Source organism: Canis lupus, chromosome 5 (assembly GCF_011100685.1).
Source record: "Canis lupus familiaris isolate Mischka breed German Shepherd chromosome 5, alternate assembly UU_Cfam_GSD_1.0, whole genome shotgun sequence".
In the NCBI taxonomy this organism is placed as follows: domain Eukaryota; kingdom Metazoa; phylum Chordata; class Mammalia; order Carnivora; family Canidae; genus Canis; species Canis lupus.
Window position 1 is genome coordinate 77100676 of NC_049226.1, and position 18158 is coordinate 77118833.

General features: G+C 42.2%; 1 protein-coding gene across 2 annotated transcripts in view; it reads left to right on the forward strand.

Moving 5' to 3' along the window:
- The window catches only part of SF3B3 (splicing factor 3b subunit 3), a 53124-nt gene extending 36362 nt beyond the window's left edge, over positions 1-16762 (forward strand). For both annotated transcript variants that reach the window (XM_038538355.1, XM_038538356.1), the window contains exons 16-26: positions 3480-3602; positions 4329-4483; positions 9255-9429; positions 10609-10814; positions 10912-11068; positions 12043-12168; positions 12577-12789; positions 13495-13593; positions 14506-14649; positions 15478-15582; positions 16133-16762. In XM_038538355.1, coding sequence (XP_038394283.1) covers positions 3480-3602; positions 4329-4483; positions 9255-9429; positions 10609-10814; positions 10912-11068; positions 12043-12168; positions 12577-12789; positions 13495-13593; positions 14506-14649; positions 15478-15582; positions 16133-16273 — 1644 coding nt within the window. In that variant the 3' untranslated portion in view covers positions 16274-16762. The remainder of the gene's footprint in view (positions 1-3479; positions 3603-4328; positions 4484-9254; positions 9430-10608; positions 10815-10911; positions 11069-12042; positions 12169-12576; positions 12790-13494; positions 13594-14505; positions 14650-15477; positions 15583-16132) is intronic.
- The last annotated feature ends 1396 nt before the right edge of the window (positions 16763-18158 follow it).

The window sequence follows — 18158 nt, forward strand, 5'->3', positions numbered from 1 at the left end:
GGGAGAAGCAGGCTCCCTGCAGGGAGCCCGATTTGGGACTCGATCCTGGGTCTCCAGAATCAGGCACCGGGCTGAAGGCGGCGCCAAACCGCCGAGCCACGCAGGCTGCCCTCCATCACTCGTTTTAATAGTTAACCAACATTCTACTGTTCTTGTTTTATCTATTCTTTGTTTTTTCTTTCTTCTGGGATATGTTAAAGCAAATCCAAGGTGATTTATCATTTCATCGATAAATCTTGAGAATGTAGCTCTACCAGATTTATGGGTTTTCTTTTTAGGCTTCAATTTTATTATCATGCCTAATACAACTTAACAGTTCTTTAATATCTGATACCTGTTTGTGTTCTGGTTTTTCTTGTTTCGTTTTTGTTTTTCCAGAAATGTTTTTGACTTTAGTTCTACCTAGGATCTGCATAAAGCTATCTGTAGTTTGCATCTGTGTGATCTATCCCTTTATGTTTCTTTTAATAAATTCTACTCCATTAAGTTTTTTTTTTTTTAAAGAAACTAGATCATTTTTTTTTTTAATTTTTATTTATTTTATGATAGTCACAGAGAGAGAGAGAGAGAGAGAGAGGCAGAGACACAGGCAGAGGAAGAAGCAGGCTCCATGCACCAGGAGCCCGACGTGGGTTTCGATCCCGGGTCTCCAGGATCACACCCTGGGCCAAAGGCAGGCGCTAAACCGCTGCACCACCCAGGGATCCCCAGAAACTAGATCATTTTCTTGAATTTCTACCTGCTGGCTTTGGCAGAGTCCTTCCTTGTGTGTTTGATGTTTATCTATCCTCTATTTCTTGTAAACTATTGGGTGAGTCTAGACCATGCTATTCATTAAAAATATAATGCAAGTCACATGTGTAATTTAAATACTCAAGTAGCCACAAAAAGGGAACAGATGAGGTTAATCTTAATGTTTTCTTTAACCCAGTATATTTTAAATGTCATTTCAATTTGTAATCACTATAAAAATTAACATAACTCATGTTCTCTCTTTTTGAACAAAGTCTTATTTTTAAAATATTTTTTATTTATTCATGAGAGAGAGAGGCAGAGACAGAGACAGGCAGAGGGAGAAGCAGGCTCCACGCAGGGAGCCCGATGTGGGACTCGATCCCGGGCCCCCAGGATCACACCCTGGGCTGAAGGTGGCGTTAAACCTCTGAGCCATCCAGGCTGCCCCAGATTTATTATTTTTGGGGGGGCCCAATAAGTGGCACTCTTTACTTTCTATTATATCAGGAGGCATGTAATGTCTGGCTATCCTACTTGTAATGGTGTTAAGATGTTTGTATGTATTTTAAATTATTTGCTCCCTGTCAACCTTTTACCTAGCAGCAGCTGTCGATGCCCATTGCCTAGATTCATTATGTCATTAGGGATTGGGAAATGACGATTTTCTGTTTCTTTCTTTCTTTTTTTTTTTTTTTTTAAAGCTTTTATTTATGAGCGCGAGAGAGAGAGAGAGAGAGAGAGAGAGAGAGAGAGAGAGGCAGAGACACAGGCAGAGGGAGACGCAGGCTCCATCCAGGGAGCCTGACGCGGGACTTGATCCCCGGTCTTCAGGATCAGGCCTTGGGCTGAAAGCAGCGCTAAACCACTGAGCCACCCGGGCTGCCCCGATTTTCTGTTTCATCTTCATTTCTTTAGCTGGAACTTGTCTCTGAAGACAAAATTTGCTTACCCCAAAGTATAGTTCGTATAGGGAAAGGATAAATACTTTGTTTTTCCCCTTGTTCATCTTATTTTCACAGTAAAGAGTTGGTGCCGTAGCAATCTCCAATGGGGGCTCAAGAAATCTATTTCTCTCTCTCTCTCTCTCTCTCTTTCTCTCTCTCTCTTTGATAACATAAAATTGCAGATTTTTATATATTTATGCTTTAAACTATTATGGTCTTTTCTCATTTTTGGATGCTAAATTGCCATCATTTTAGATGGGTGGGAGTTGGAGTTCCCTTTTGAAGTTAGCTTTTTTGTCCTTTTAACATGATGCCATTATCTTTGGGTGCTTCCCTCCTTATGGTACGGTAGAGTGCCCCTGTATATATCTGGAATATTCTTGCCCTAGAACTGAATTAGCTGTTTCTCTTAAGAGAGGGACACCTGGGTGGCTCAGTGGTTGAGGGTCTGTCTGTCTTTGGCTCAGGGCGTGATCCCGGAGTCCCGAGATCGAGTTCCACATTAGGCTTCCTACATGGAGCCTGCTTCTCCCTGTGCCTGTGTCTCTGCCTCTCTCTTTCTCTGTCTTTCATAAATAAATAAAATCTTAAAAAAAAAAAAAAAAGCCTTCTGAGAAATGGCATGTAGAGATCACAATAGGCCTCGTTATTTTAAGTATGCATGTATCCTTTTTTTTTTTAAAGACTTATTTATTTATTTTAGTGCGTACACACAAGTGAGGGGAAGGGCAGAGGGAAAGAATCTTAATGAGGCTCCCCACTGAGCACAGAGCCTGATGGTGGGGCTTAATCCCACGACCCATGAGATCATGACCTGAACCAGAACTAAGAGTTGGATGTTTAACTGCTGAACCACCCAGGCACCCCTTTACTATGCATGTATCTTAAAATTTCAAATTATATAAAGAAGAGGGACGCCTGGGTGGCTCATTGGTTGAGTGCCTGCCTCTGCCTCAGGACATGATCCCCGGGTTCTGGGATTGAGTCCCACTCGGGCTCCCTGCGTGGAACTTGCTTATCCCTCTGCCTCTCTCTGTGTGTTTTTCATGAATAAATAAAATATTTTAAAAATAAAATAAAATTATAAAGAGGAGTAACATACATGGTAGAAAGAATTTTAAAGAATGTATAGTGGGAATGCCTGGATGGCTCAGCGGTTGAGTGTCTGCCTTTGGCTCAGGACATGATCCTGGAATGATCCTGGTATTAGGTCCCACAACAGGTTCCCTGCATGGAGCCTGCTTCTTCTCTGTCTTTGTCTCTGCCTTTTTCTCATCTCTCTCTCTCTCTCTCTCTCAAATAAATAAATAAATAAATAAATAAATAAATAAATAAATCTTTTAAAAATAAAAAATAGGGCAGCCCCAGTGGCACAGCGGTTTAGCGTCCCCTATAGCCCAGGGTATGATCCTGGAGACCCGGGATTGAGTCCCATGTCAGGCTTCTTCATGGATCCTGCTTCTCCCTCTGCCTGTGTCTCTGCCCCCCCCCCCCCCCCCCCCCGCGTGTCTTGTGAATAAATAAAATCTTTAAAAATAATAAAAATAAAAAAATAAAAAATAAAAAAATAAAGGACATATAGTGAAAAGTAAGTCCTTTTCACTTAGTAAACGTTCACTAACTACTTGAGTGACTGAGTGGTTTAGTGAGAGAGTGAATGAGTGGCTCGCTGATTATTAGGATATTCTTTAAACTACCAAGTCATTTTCTTCCACCCGTTCTGAACTTATGTATTCTGTGAAGTAGCCAAAGGAGCTTCCATTAGGGATAGGCTTCACCTACTCCTTTCCTTTTTATTAGAATGGTGTGCTGCTGAGAACTGTCCTGGACCCTGTCACTGGGGACCTGTCTGACACCCGCACTAGGTACCTGGGGTCTCGTCCTGTGAAACTCTTTCGGGTCCGGATGCAAGGTCAAGAGGCAGTAAGTAATGAAAGAGGCTGGGCAGCATGTTTTGACATTAGTGGCATCAACTGAGAAAAGTTCTTTTGGCATAAGCTTTGCTTTCATTAGTGCACCCATATATAGTTAGTTTGATATTAGCTCTCTTTTAGCTTTCCTATGGGAAGTCTTGGGACCCTTAATCCAGAGCTTTCCATGGCACTGAGCTATGCTTTGGTTATGGGTGGGATAGGTTAGCAATCTGTTCACTTTTCAGGCTGGGCAGATGGAGCTGACTGAGAAGCCCATTACCCATGAGCAACCTTACTTATATCAATACCTTATACCAGGGTTCACTATGTAATGTGAAAGAAATTGGGAAGCATTGTGTCCTTTGTAACTAAAAATGTTATTGTTGCTTGGGGCTTTGCTGGATCCTTACTTGTTACTGCATGTAATTCTTGCAACTATCCAGCCTTGTGATAGTTTTACCCATTTTACACATGGAAATTGAGGTTTAGAGAGTTTGAGTGATTAGGTCATACAGCTACTAGCCCATGCTTAGCAAATACTAAGCCATGCTGCCTTTTCTCCAGTCCTCTTTTTTTTTCTTCTCTCTCTTTCTTTTCTGCTTTTTTCTTAAGATAGCCTTTTAGGTTTCTAAAATACATTGGGTTATTCTGCAGATGGAAATTTGCAGATAGGCTGTTTGCTTAATTTCCATGTTTGTGCTTTCCCAAGCTTATTGGAGTATTTTTCTTTCCTCAGGTGTTAGCCATGTCAAGCCGCTCATGGTTGAGCTATTCCTACCAGTCTCGTTTCCATCTCACCCCCTTGTCTTATGAGACTCTCGAGTTTGCATCTGGCTTCGCTTCTGAACAGTGTCCTGAGGGGATTGTGGCTATCTCCACCAATACCCTGAGGTGAGAGTCCCACGGTTCAAGCCTAGTGGGAAGCCTTTCTGCCTAACCTAGTGGTTAGGATTGTGGTTCTGCCGAAGTATTGGAAGAAGTTATGAAGTGATGGCAGAGAGCCAACTCTTTACCATGGGACTAAGATGTTGCAACTGAAACCTTCTTTTGGCTCCGGATATTAAGTACCTGCTAGCCAAGTTTCGGTGTTTGGGGTTTTAGCTTCTGTTTAAATTTTCAGGGCCAAGTTTTAATATGCTCAGTAGTGCAGTTGAGTTTGCTTGAGATTTAAGCATCTTGTTTTCCAGGGCATTGCCATTGGATTAGTTTTAGAGTAGGCAGGCATTAGATCACTGATAACTTTTTCTCTTTCAGTCTTGTCATTTGCATTGATAAGTCTTCGAATTTTAACCTCAGTATGAATAATTTAGGCCTTTTACAACTTGACAGACTGTTATTTATGCTGATTATGTTGGAGTGAGCATTATTATATTGTGAGATGTCTATTCATTTTGAAAAATAAGCTGTGCAGTGTGACTGTCAAGTTTTGAGTTTTGTTTTTTAATCTTTTTTTTTTTTTTTTAAGATTTTATTTATTCACGAGAGACACAGAGAGGCAGAGGCAGATAGAGGGAGAAGCAAGCCTCCTCGCAGGGAGCCTGATACAGAACTCGATCCCGGAACTCCGGGATCATGCCCTGAACTGGAGGCATATGCTCAACGGCTTAGCCACTCAGGCATCCCTTTTTTAACATTTTAATGCCACTTATGTTCATGTCTTGGTTGTAACTGTTGGCTTTTCATAAGAAGAACTCTATCAAAAGGAACTAGAACCTCTTGATATATGGATAAATTACTAAGTGAACTCCCAGTTTTCTTTGCAGCAACTTTCAGGATCTTTTCAGTCATTGTTTTCTCTCTCTCTCTCACCCTTTCACCCTCTCACCTTCACACCTTTATGTACCTTCTACTTTTTTTTTTTTTTTTGTACCTTCTACTCCAGCAGAATCACTCTCCCCTCTTGTTTTTTATATCTCTGTACCTGTCCCTAGCATGCTTCCCACACACATCTCTGCAGGTCAAGGCCTAGCCTCATTCATCAACATTTTCATGGTCTTAACTGGGTACTCCTTCTCTTCTCAATTCCTATAAATGTGGACACTCCCACAGATTTTTAAAAAATATTTTATTTATTTATTTATGAGAGTCACAGAGAGAGAGGGAGAGAGAGAGGCAGAGACACAGGCAGAGGGAGAAGCAGGCTTCATCCAAGGAGCCTGACATGGGACTCGATCCCGGTTCTCCAGGACCGTGCCCTGGGTCAAAGGCGGCGCTAAACTGCTGGGCCACCAGGGCTGCCCTCCAACAGATTTTTCAGACTTTTGTAGCAGTAGACCATTTCCTCCCTAGAACAAGAATCTTCAGGGAAGGTCTAACAGCAGAACTCTTAGGAACACCAGCATTTAGAGTACTTGTTGTCAGAACTAGTCACTTCTATTTATGACTATTTATGAATAGTGCTGCTGTGGATATTCATGCATAAATTTTTGTGGGGGCATATATTTTTATTTTTATTTGGTTATGTACCTGAAAGAGTAGAATGGGTCATGTGGAAACTCTGTATTTAACCTTTTGAGGAATTGCCAGACTGCTTTCCAAAAGGGCTGCACTGTTTTGCTTTCCCACCAGCAAGGTATGAGAGTTTTAGTTTTTTCACATCCTCATCTACATGAATTTATTTGATTTTTTTTTTTTTTTAATTTTTATTCCAACCATCCCAGTAAGTGTGAAGTGGTATCTCCTTGTAGTTTAGATTAGCATTTCTTTGATGCTTAATGATGAACTTCTTTTTCATGTATTTACTTGGTATTTTTCTTTGGAGTAATGTCTGTTGAGGTCCTTTGCCCCTTTTTTTAACTGGATTATTTTTTGTTTTGTTACTGAATTGTAAGAGTTCTTTGTTCTAGCTGTAACTCCCTTATCAGAAAAGATTTGCAGATATTTTCTCCCATTCTGTAGATTGTCTTTTCACTTTTTTTTTTTTTTTAAGATTTTATTCCTGAGAGACACAAAGAGAGAGATGCAGAGACACAGGCAGAGGGAGAAGCAGGCTCCATGCAGGGAGACCGATGTGGGGCTCAATCCCGGGACTCCAGGATTACGCCCTGTGCCAAAGCCAGGTGCTAAACCGCTGAGCCACCCAGGCATCCCATCTTTTCACTCTCTTGATGATGTCCTTTGACACATAAAGGCGAAGTATTTTTTTTTTTAATTTTTATTTATTTATGATAGTCAGAGAGAGAGAGGCAGAGACACAGGCAGAGGGAGAAGCAGGCTCCATGCACCGGGAGCCCGACGTGGCATTCGATCCCGGGTCTCCAGGATCGCGCCCTGGGCCAAAGGCAGGCGCCAAACCGCTGCGCCACCCAGGGATCCCCTAGGCGAAGTATTTTTTAAAGAATTATATTGAAAAAAAATTTTTTTTTAAAGATTTATTTATTTATTCATGATAGAGAGAGAGAGAGAGTGAAAGAGAGGCAGAGACACAGGCAGAGGGAGAAGCAGGCTGCATGCCAGGAGCCCGATGCAGGACTCGATCCTGGGACTCCAGGATAGCGCCCTAGACCAAAGGCAGGCGCCAAACCGCTGAGCCACCCAGGGATCCCCTGAAAATTTTTTTTAAAGATTTTTATTTATTTGAGAGAGAGAGAATGAGCAGGAGGAGAGAGGAGAGAAGCAGACTCCTCACTGAGCAGGAAGTCTTAATGCAGACTTGATTGATCTCAGGACCTTAAGATTGTGACCTGAGCTGAAGGCAGATGCATAACCAAGTGAGCTATGCAGGTTCCCCTAAGAATTATATTTTTATTTTTTATTATTATTTTTTAAAGATTTATTTATTTATTTATTTATTTATTTATTTATTTATTTATTTATTTATTTATTTATGATATACAGAGAGAGAAAGAGAGAGAGAGAGAGAGGCAGAGACACAGGAGGAGGGAGAAGCAGGCTCCATGCCGGGAGCCCGACGTGGGACTCGATCCTGGGACTCCAGGATCGCGCCCTGGGCCAAAGGCAGGCGCTAAACCGCTGAGCCACCCAGGGATCCCCAAGATTTATATTTTTAAAAGTCCATCTGAAAACTGCCTGAAGTCCTGTTGGGTATCACCTGCGGCATAAGTTCTGCTTGGACAAACACTGGCTAGTCTCATATTTTCTCAGGAGTAATGCAACATGGGAATATCTGTGCTCCCTCTTGTGTGTCTCCCTGAGAGCAGGTGTTCTCTATGCTTAGAATTTGCCTGTTGTGGTGGTAGGGTGCCTTTATAAAACAGATTATTAGTGTGTGGGTTAGACCAAGAAGAATCAAAACTGAAGCATCAGTGGTTTTGATTTTGGTTTTATGTGATACTTTTTTTTTTTGCAGAACGACAACTTTTGATGCCTAAACACTTAGTTTCATTATTCAGATGTTTGTAAAATACTTGATTTATTGTTTTTCTCCAAATAGAGGAATATGCTAATTACTTGGAGAATATTTTGGATATCCCTGGAAGTCAGAATACTATTAACCATAGTGTATCAGGAAATAGTGTTTTTAATATTATACTCTTTGTTATGATTCTAAATTGGCTGTTTTTTCTTTGAGCACTTTGAAATGGTTTTCTTCTGCCTTCCATTGTTTTTTTTAAAGTCACTGTCAGATTGTATGCAATATGGAGAGAATATTTAAACTAGAAATAAAAATCCCTTGTTAGAGATCAAGTGACTGTGTGTGTGTGTGTGTGTGTGTGTGTGTGTGTGTGTAAAGATTTATTCATTCTGGGACTCCTGGGTGGCTCAGCAGTTGAGCATCTGCCTTTGGCTCAGGGCATGATCCCAGTCCGGGGATCAAGTCTCACATCTGGCTCCTTGTGTGGAGTCTGCTTCTCTCTCTCTGTGTCTCTCATGAATAAATAAATAAAATCTTTTTTTGGAAAAAAAAGAAAGATTCTTTCTAGAGAGGGAGAGAGAACGCACATTCATGCGCTAGCAGAGGGAGAGGGAGAGAAATCCCCAAGCAGACGTCCTGCTGAGCATGGAGTGTACAGAGCCCATTGCAGGGCTTCATCCCAGGACCCCAAGATCATGACCAGAGCCAGAATTAAGAGTTGGATGCTCGATAGACTGAGCCACCCAGGTGTGCCCCAAGTGACTATATTTTTAAGAGTACTTAGGTTCTGCTTATTTTGGACATAGTTTGGCTTAGGCACATCTCTTGGTCTCATTTGACAAAGGTTGTAGGTCCCCTACTCACCATCTCTTTTTGTATGGTTGCAGGTTTCCTGTTTTAGGTGATTTTTGTTCAGGAGAGCACCCACTTTATTTTAGGAAACACAGCACAAATACTACATGTTGAGGCAGTTTCAGTAATTTAGAATGAATTTGGAATTGATGTTCTTTTTTTCAGAGTTTGTCAATAATAAGAGGAAGTTTTAACTCTTTACTGTCGCGTTATCACTGGAGTGACAAAAAAAAAAATTTCACTAGTGAAAACCAGAATTGCAAAAAAAAAAAAAGGAAAAGAAAACCAGAATTGCTGTTGCTGAAGTAGAAGGCCCTTCTAGGATTTCCTTGTTTTCTGTGCAGAATCTTCTAGGTTAGAAGGCTGGTATTTGATGTTAATTTATGCTAACATGAGAGCTTTAGAGATTGATGCATTTGTGTGACTGGTTTTATACTTTTACCTGAGTTTCTAGACCCTGAGTGATCTATTAATTCCCTGCCTTTTGCACAATAGGATTTTAGCGTTGGAGAAGCTAGGTGCTGTCTTCAATCAAGTAGCCTTTCCACTGCAGTACACACCCAGGAAATTTGTCATTCACCCTGAGAGCAACAACCTTATCATAATTGAGACAGACCACAATGCCTATACTGAAGCGACAAAGGCTCAGAGGAAGCAGCAGATGGCAGAGGTAATGTAATGAGACTGGCCTTCAAGGTTCAGCTAAAAAGCATTCATGTGAAATTTTGTTGAAAAGTTTAAACTCGTGTAATTGTTGATTATATTCTGTTAGATTAAAAAAGACCCAGGCTGGGATGCCTGGGTGACTCAGAGGTTGAGTGTTTTGCCTTTGCTCAGAGTGTGATCTCGGGGTCTGGTGATCGAGTCCCACATCAGGCTCCCTGTGAGGAACCTGTTTCTGTCTCTGCCTCCTCTCTCTCTCTCTCTCTCTCTCTCTCTCTCTCTCTCATGAATAAATAAAATGTTAAAAAAAAAAAGACCCAGGCTTTTGTCCGGTCCTTTAAGCAGACCCCTTTGCCTGAATCCTTGTTTTTAGAGATTATCTTGTGACTCAGGACTAATACACTGACCTGGGTTTATTCAGTATTCAGCTTTCCTTTTGAAACAGAGTTCTTCAGTCCTTGAGCTTCCCAAACAGTTTATGTATGTGTTTCCTGGATTCAGGCCCAAAGGAGACAGATTTCATTTTCTCCGTAACACTAGTTCTTTCCAGAAATCATCTCCTAGCAAAAAAACAAATAGCTCCAACCATGTAAAGCTGTGTCTGGCTTGGAAGAGATGAGACAAGGATTTGTAGCAAGGGAAATCAGATGCGATAGGTAGAAAAGTGGTGTTTTCATTTTATGTATCTCAGACCACTCAGGTATTTGCCGTAGTTGATGTTAGGGTTTTTTTAGGCATTAAAAAATGAAGTACCTGGTTTCCCCTTTAGTGGTTTTCCCTCTTCCCCTTATCTGTATACCTCTCCCTTTAATCTTTACTTTATAGGAGATTTGTTTTTGGCCTACAGACTTGGCTACTTACATGATATGAATTCCCCCTGGAGGTGTTGTATATTTGTCCACTTCTCACCCACTACCTACCTCTGAATATACCGACTCTTCCTTTTTTTTTTTTTTTTTTTTTAAGGTTTTATTTATTTATTCGTGAGAGATAGAGAGAGGCAGAGATCTAGGCAGAGGGAGATGCAGGCTCCTCTCAGGGAGCCTGATGCAGGACTTGATCCTTGGACCCCGGGATCACATCCTGAGCCCATGGCAGACCCTCAGCCGCTGAGCCACCCAGGTGTCCCATCTTCCCTGTTTTGTGTGTTTGTTTTGTGTTTTTGTGATTGATTGATTGATTTTAGGAAATGGTAGAAGCAGCAGGAGAAGATGAGCGGGAGCTTGCTGCTGAAATGGCAGCAGCATTCCTCAATGAAAACCTCCCTGAGTCCATTTTTGGAGCTCCTAAGGCTGGCAATGGACAGTGGGCTTCTGTGATCCGAGTGATGAATCCTATTCAAGGGAACACGCTGGACCTTGTCCAGCTAGAACAGAATGAGGCTGCTTTTAGGTAAGGAGCACAGGATGTCCAAGGTTTTGGGAGCTGGAATGAGAATACTTTATATTATAACTAATGCCTGACTCCTGCTTCTTTCTCTTTTTTGCAGTGTGGCTGTGTGTAGGTTTTCTAACACTGGTGATGATTGGTATGTCTTGGTGGGTGTGGCCAAAGACCTGATCCTCAACCCCAGGTCTGTGGCAGGGGGCTTTGTCTATACCTACAAGCTCGTGAACAATGGGGAAAAACTGGAGTTTTTGCACAAGGTAGGAACCAGCCAGTGGTACTCCTGTGTCTCTGGTCCAACTGAAGTCTCCCACTTTTGCTTAAGTTGTGGGTCAGGTCTTTTGGTGACCATTTTGGGAGCCAGCTCATTGATTATGTTCCGTCTCTTGGTGGGACACAGAAACGCTCTGGCTTTCATGCTCCAGTGAAGCTCCACTGCCCGGGGGTCCACAGGAAGCCTGTGTTCTAACCATCCACAATGATGACTTAGATACACACCGAATTGGCCCCTTGTTTATTGCTTTTACTAAGCAGACAGCAATTTGTGACCAAAATCTAGTAGATCTAAATAATTAATAATCTCTGGAGAAATGCCTTTAATGGATAGTTTCCCTTTGGAAAAATAAAGTTCTGGGGATGGTGGTGGTGGTTGCACAACAGTGAAAATGTTTGATGTTATTGAATTGTATACTTAAAAATGGAAAATTTTATGTGTATTTTATCGCAGTTTTAAAAATAAGGGAAAAATTTTCCTGTTCTTCCACATGGACAACAAATGCATGTAGTTCCTCTAGCCCTTTGAAGCACAGGGAAGTGTCCCCTACAAAATAACTACTTGTGGACTTTTTTTTGTGTTAAACTCATTGTATCTCCCTTAAAACTAAGAAGTCACTTGTCACTCCTTTCCCATCCCTCCACAACCAGCAGTCACTTTTTTGATATTGAGGCTTCACTGTTAGTGGCACCAGTTGAATTAACACAGGCTCTAAGACCACATTCATTAGGCTCCTTTGACTTGTGACATTGATCCATTTGCTAAGTGATTTGCAGTGTGTGGGACCTGTTTACGCAACCACCCCATTTCCTAGAGACTGTTGTATGTGTGGTTTATTTCTCTGATGAGCCAAAGGTGATCACTCACTGTTTCTTGTAAAAACATTTTTGGTTGAGAGGGTGGGGCTAGCCTATGGCTGGTGTCCTAATAGCTACATTACCTGCTTTTTTTTCCTCACAGACTCCAGTGGAAGAGGTCCCTGCTGCCATTGCCCCATTCCAAGGGAGAGTATTGATTGGTGTGGGGAAGCTTCTGCGAGTTTATGACCTGGGGAAGAAGAAATTACTCCGAAAATGTGAGAACAAGGTAAATATGCTGGTTACAGAACTTCAGATCTAGCTAGGGAGACAGGAGGAAACATTGACAGAACTGTGGACAGTAACTTAAAATCATGTGTCCTTAGTAGGACCTTGTATTTTCCCAATTCCAGCCTTATTAGGCCTTTTAGACTTGAGAAGGACAGAAGTTAGGTGGGTTTCTTGATTTCTTCATACTAAGAACCGGATTTCTGTCCTGCTTGCTTCCATAGGGTATTTGAGAATTGAACATATCCTTCCACTATAGTAAAACCAGTTCTTTTTCTATCTTTTAAGAGTTTATTGCTGACTGCCATTCTGTAGGCCCTATGTATATATTGCAGTCGGGGGAAGCTGGACTTTCTGTGGGTTCTGTGAATCTCAAGGTGACACCCATTGCTGTCCTTGTTTTTCCCAGCATATTGCCAATTACATCTCTGGGATCCAGACTATTGGGCACAGGGTAATTGTGTCTGATGTCCAAGAAAGTTTCATCTGGGTTCGATATAAACGTAATGAGAACCAGCTCATCATTTTTGCCGATGATACTTACCCACGATGGGTCACTACAGCTAGTCTCCTGGACTATGACACTGTGGCTGGGGCAGACAAGTTTGGCAACATTTGTGTGGTGAGTTGATGTTTACATGGGTTACATTGATGTCTAAGAAAGGTCTCTTTTCAGTGGTAAAGCCAAGGACCCAGGGCTATGATCTCTAATATGGAAAGTAAAAAATAGGTATAATATTTAATTCTATGAAGACTAGCTCTAAAAAGAAAACTTTGTGTTCTTGAAGCCTTATCAATATTTTATTTATTTTTATTTTTTAAAGGTTTTATTTATTTATATATTTTTTACATTAATCTACACCCAGCGTGGGGCTCGAACTCACAGTCCTGAGATTAAGAGTCGCATTCTCTACTGACTGAGCCAGCCTGGCGCCCCATTCTTACCAATCTTTTAGAACTCTCTGTCCCCCATCCCTCCACCACCTATTGGTCCATCTTCCTCTGCCTTATGGAATATAATTTAATAGTAGGATATTTCGTTTGATCTAATGAGTAATATTTATTTTTACTTGGCCAACATTTTGGCTTCTCTTTCTGAGCCCAGTTTGACTTAACCTTATTAATATGTTCTATAGTCTTTGTTTTGTTCTTGCTCATGGGTTGATTTGTCACTCGGACACCAGGTTGCAGGAGATAGGCTCAGGCCTCTGCCAAAGGTGATGATGTTCCAGGCTTGCTTTCAAGGATATGGGGCAAACATGTTACTTGGTGATTTAGGTGTGTAGGTGCAGGACCCAGCCCTGTGACTTGTGTCATTTCCTTGTAGGTGAGGCTCCCGCCTAACACCAATGACGAAGTGGATGAGGATCCCACAGGAAACAAAGCCCTGTGGGACCGGGGCTTGCTCAATGGGGCCTCTCAGAAGGTAAGATTGCAAAGGATCCTGAAGGAGAGGTACCAGCCTGCAGGGTACATTTCCCATGACCCACATTGAGGGAACATTTTTTAGCTGCCTGCCGTGCACTGGGTACTCTCCTGTGTGTGGAAATCCTTTCAGTCATCAATCCTGTGATGCATATTTGCTGGGCCTGATGTAAAATGACCAAGTCACCATTTGATTTTTGTGACTGCAGAAATAGAATTTTTCCAGACATCTTAGTAGTGACTAGAGCATAGTGAGTTCCTTGGAAAAAAATTTGCACAGGGTCATTCTGATATTAGCCAGTTCTTCTCTCAGGGGTTGTTCTGGGCTCTTTTCTCCGGTAGGCATGTGCTTCTAGAGCATCTCTGAATTTTTAAAAGCTGATCCATTTTAGAGAGCAAATCTAATAATGATTGCTGCTTTTTAATAATTATCTGTGGATTTTTTTTTTTTTGCAAACAAAATATTTTTGTTTTGTAATTTAACAAAATATTTTTCCATTGTAATTGTTCATCAGAAATGAACAACTGATCTAACTTTAGCTATGTGAGGACATTAATCTCAAATGTTAAGAACATTCTAAAGTACTTTTATTTTTTTATAAAGGTAATTTTGTTTTTAAAGATTTTTACTTATTTATTCATGAGAGAGAGAGAGAGAGAGGCAGAGAGAGAAGCAGGCTCCATGCAGGAAGCCTGATGTGGGACTCAATCCTGGGACCCCAGGATCATGCCCTGGGCCAAAGGCAGACACTCAACTGCTGAGCCCCCAGGTGTCCCCGCTGTAAAGTATTTTTAAATGTTAGTAATGTTTGGATTTGAAAGGAGGTGAAATCCTTTTGAGGCACTGCTTGCTCTTGGAAATCTGGAATGGGTGGAGGGCACACATTGTTACTAGTCTGTTTTTTACTTACAGGCAGAGGTGATCATGAACTACCATGTGGGTGAGACAGTGCTGTCATTACAGAAGACCACACTGATCCCCGGAGGCTCTGAATCACTTGTCTATACCACCTTGTCAGGAGGAATTGGCATCCTTGTCCCGTTCACATCCCATGAGGTGAAATCTCCCATACTCTTTGATCTTTGCCTTTTTACAAGGTTGATTCTTGGTGCTAAATCAGCCTAAGAGGGCAAATCTTTTGTCCCTACCTGCAACTAGTCATGTTCTGGAAATTTTATAAGGTGACAGAAGTGCCTACAAGATAAGAATCCTGATTCCCCCTGCTGGAAAGCCATTTGTTTTTATACTGTACCCGGGTTTGGTTCAGTTCTTTTTTAAAGATTTATTTATTTTTAGAGAGGGAGCGAGTGGGAGGAAGGGGAGGTGCAGAGCAAGAGAGGGAGAGAGAATCCTCAAGCAGAGTCTCCACTGAGCATGGAGCCCGCCTATGTGGGGCTCAATCCTAGGACCCTGAGATCATGATCTGAGCCGAAGGTCAAGAGTTGGGTGCTTGACAGACTGAGCCACCGAGGCACCCTGGGTTTGGTTTAGTTCTATTATGGTACAGGTTTTGTACAGATTAGGAATGATGGGTGATGTAGACTGTATTTACTGCCTCCTTGAATTGACTCTAGGACTGACTAAATTAGGTTTCTGTCATTTCAGCTTAGGAAGCTGGGATCAGGAATCTGACTTCACAAATCAGTCTATATGTATAGTGTTCTCTTGTGTTCTTCAAATATAGGTGGGGTTTCTTTCAGGCTTTAGGTATCTTGTAGGAGGAAAACCTGTAGTTGTCAGAGGAGCAATTTGATAGTTAACATCTGTTTGGATGGTTATTTAAAAAAGAATGGCTTGTCTGTTTGTTGTGCTTCTGAAAACCATAGACTAGTAGTTGAAATCACTTTCTTCTTTTAGTGACAGATTCATTATTTTTTCTACCAGGACCATGACTTCTTCCAGCATGTGGAAATGCACCTACGGTCTGAGCATCCCCCTCTCTGTGGGCGAGACCACCTCAGCTTTCGTTCCTATTACTTCCCTGTTAAGGTAGGTCTTTGTTGGAAATCTGGGCTGAAAAGGGAGACCCTTGGTCCATATAATTAGTCTTTTCTGTGTACCTCCCTCCCTTAAAAATCAGAAACAGTTGGGGCAGCCCCCGTGGCTCAGCGGTTTAGTGCCGCCTTCAGCCCAAGGTGTGATCCTGGAGACCCGGGATTGAGTCCCACATCAGGCTCCCTGCGTGGAGCCTGCTTCTCCCTCTCCCTGCGTCTCTTGTGAATAAATAAATAAAAAATCAGAAACAGTCCTGAACAAAGGAGCATCAAAGGAGTGGATTGATGGAGGCAGTAATGCGGGAGTGGAATGGCTAATGCTATTTAGGGACCTCTTCCCCCAGGGCAGACCACAAGCCAGAGAAAAGCCTTCACCCAGTTTTGCTATTCCGAACACAGGATACTAAGGATGAACTTAGTGTTCCTGGTTTTAAGACAGTGGTTCACATATCTGAGAGAATAAAAGCTTTCTTTACAGGTGCTTTAGCATGTGCCACTTTCTTTGAGAATCTGACCTCTTTCTTCCTCACTTTTCTATGTCTTAGAATGTGATAGATGGAGACCTTTGTGAGCAGTTCAACTCCATGGAGCCCAACAAACAGAAGAACGTCTCTGAAGAACTGGACCGAACTCCACCTGAAGTGTCCAAGAAGCTTGAGGACATCCGGACCCGCTATGCCTTCTGAGCCCTTCCTTTTCCTGTGGGGCTTGTGTCAGAGACTTTGTTTTGTTTCCCTCACCATCTGGCTCTGAACCAATGGCAGAGGAAGGGTGGCTGGATAATTAAGACTTTGTAATATTAATGCTAGTTAGTCTTTCCTATCCACTCTTTCCCTGGAGTGACTGGTTCCCCCTAAAACTGGCACTGAAATTTGCGCTGCTTCTTTCTGCCTAGTGCATAGTACTTTGCTCCTAGGTTTTGGTGTGTAATAAGATGTTCCCTCAGCCCCAAAGCCTTCCCTGCATTGATATTTCTGGCTCTCTTGTCTACTTTTGTATACACCCTTAGTTTTTAACTGGCTTTCCTGTAAATATAGTTTTGTACAATGTTATCTTTGTGGGAGGGAGGGTGGGAGGGAGTTAAGCTGAGGTGGGGACCAGGTGGAATATAGTGTAACTCCTGAGTTCTGCCACTCTGCACTCTAACCCGAAATACAAATCTAGTTTTTAAGGTGGCTTGTGTCCATGTGTCTTTTCTGGGGGCGAGAATTTAGATGGGAGATTTGAGCCTGAGTTGGAGCAGAAAGAATGGAGTATTCTTTTTTCCAGCTACCTGCTTGTACTTCTGGCACCCTGTGGCCTCCCACTCCCAGCTCTGTGGTGCTGGTTTGGCTTCCTCTAGTTCTTTTTGCTATGCAGATGCAACATGGGCTCTGTAATAACCATGTGGTGAGCCATGCCTCTTCGCATTGGATATTGAGGGTGGTGGCTGATTTCTTCCCTGTTTTAGCTTCCTTCTACTTTGAGGTCTTGGTATGCATTCCAGCTAGGTGGTCTCTTAACAGATGCTTCCTTTACTTCTACAGCTCCTGAAATGATTGTTTGCCATATGACTCCTAGGAAAGATCAGTAAGTACAGAAGAACCCAGATACTAACCTGCCCTTGGGAACAGTCAGTATATGTATGTGGTCCCTGTTTAAAGGCTCATGGGTAACCAACCATTGGGGGCGGGAGAAGGGGAGTCCTATCTTCAGTGGACATCTTAGACAAGCTCTGGAGGGCCTTGAAGTCTGAGGAGGTAGCACTATTAACCTGTCAGCTGCAAGTGTCCTGATGTCAAATGTTCTGGCCCACACCTGAAAAGGCAGCCTTAATCTTCCAGGCAGTCCCCCAGCTTCTTTGAACCTGGAGAGACCTTAGCTCACTGCTGTGAGCTCAGTCTTTCACAAAGTAAAATATTCCTGTGCGTAGGCTCAGCCACTTCCACAAACAGATTCTCTGTGGCTAGTACTGGTTTGGAATCAGGAATGGAGATGATTAGACAACAGCGTTTGGCCCTGGGCAGCCTATACTCCAGGGTTGAGAGGGTCACTGATGCTGCCCCTGAAGCTGTGGATCTCTTTAATCTTGATTAGGTTTTAGAGCCGGCAGTAGAAATCCAGATTTTGCCAGGAGTTGAATCCCTAGGTAACATTCTTTCTCAGTTATCTCACTGGTTCATTTAGCAGATGACGCTTTTGAATTGTTTTCATGGCCTAATTCCAGGGGTCTCATTTTTTTCTGTGGCCCCTACCTAAACCCATTTCGTTTAGTCTGTTAGATTGTATGATGTTAACATGTAGTAGTCTGGGAGACTTGGTGTTGATGTTTGAGTAGCAGTCCCTTAGTCCCAGTTTTTTCCTGAATTACTTCTTCCTATTGTCATTGGGGGTTTATGTAAGAAAGGAAAACTTGATTCTGTATAGAATTAGGAGTTGTCTTTTTTTGGATGGTATAAACAAGTTTATTAACAAAATCACAGCCAAGGGAAAGAGGACACTGCATACCATGCAAGGTGATGTGGGGATTGTACTTAACTCAGTAAATAGCTGGGGGCTTTGAGAGGGAGACAGGTTTTATAATACCAAGAA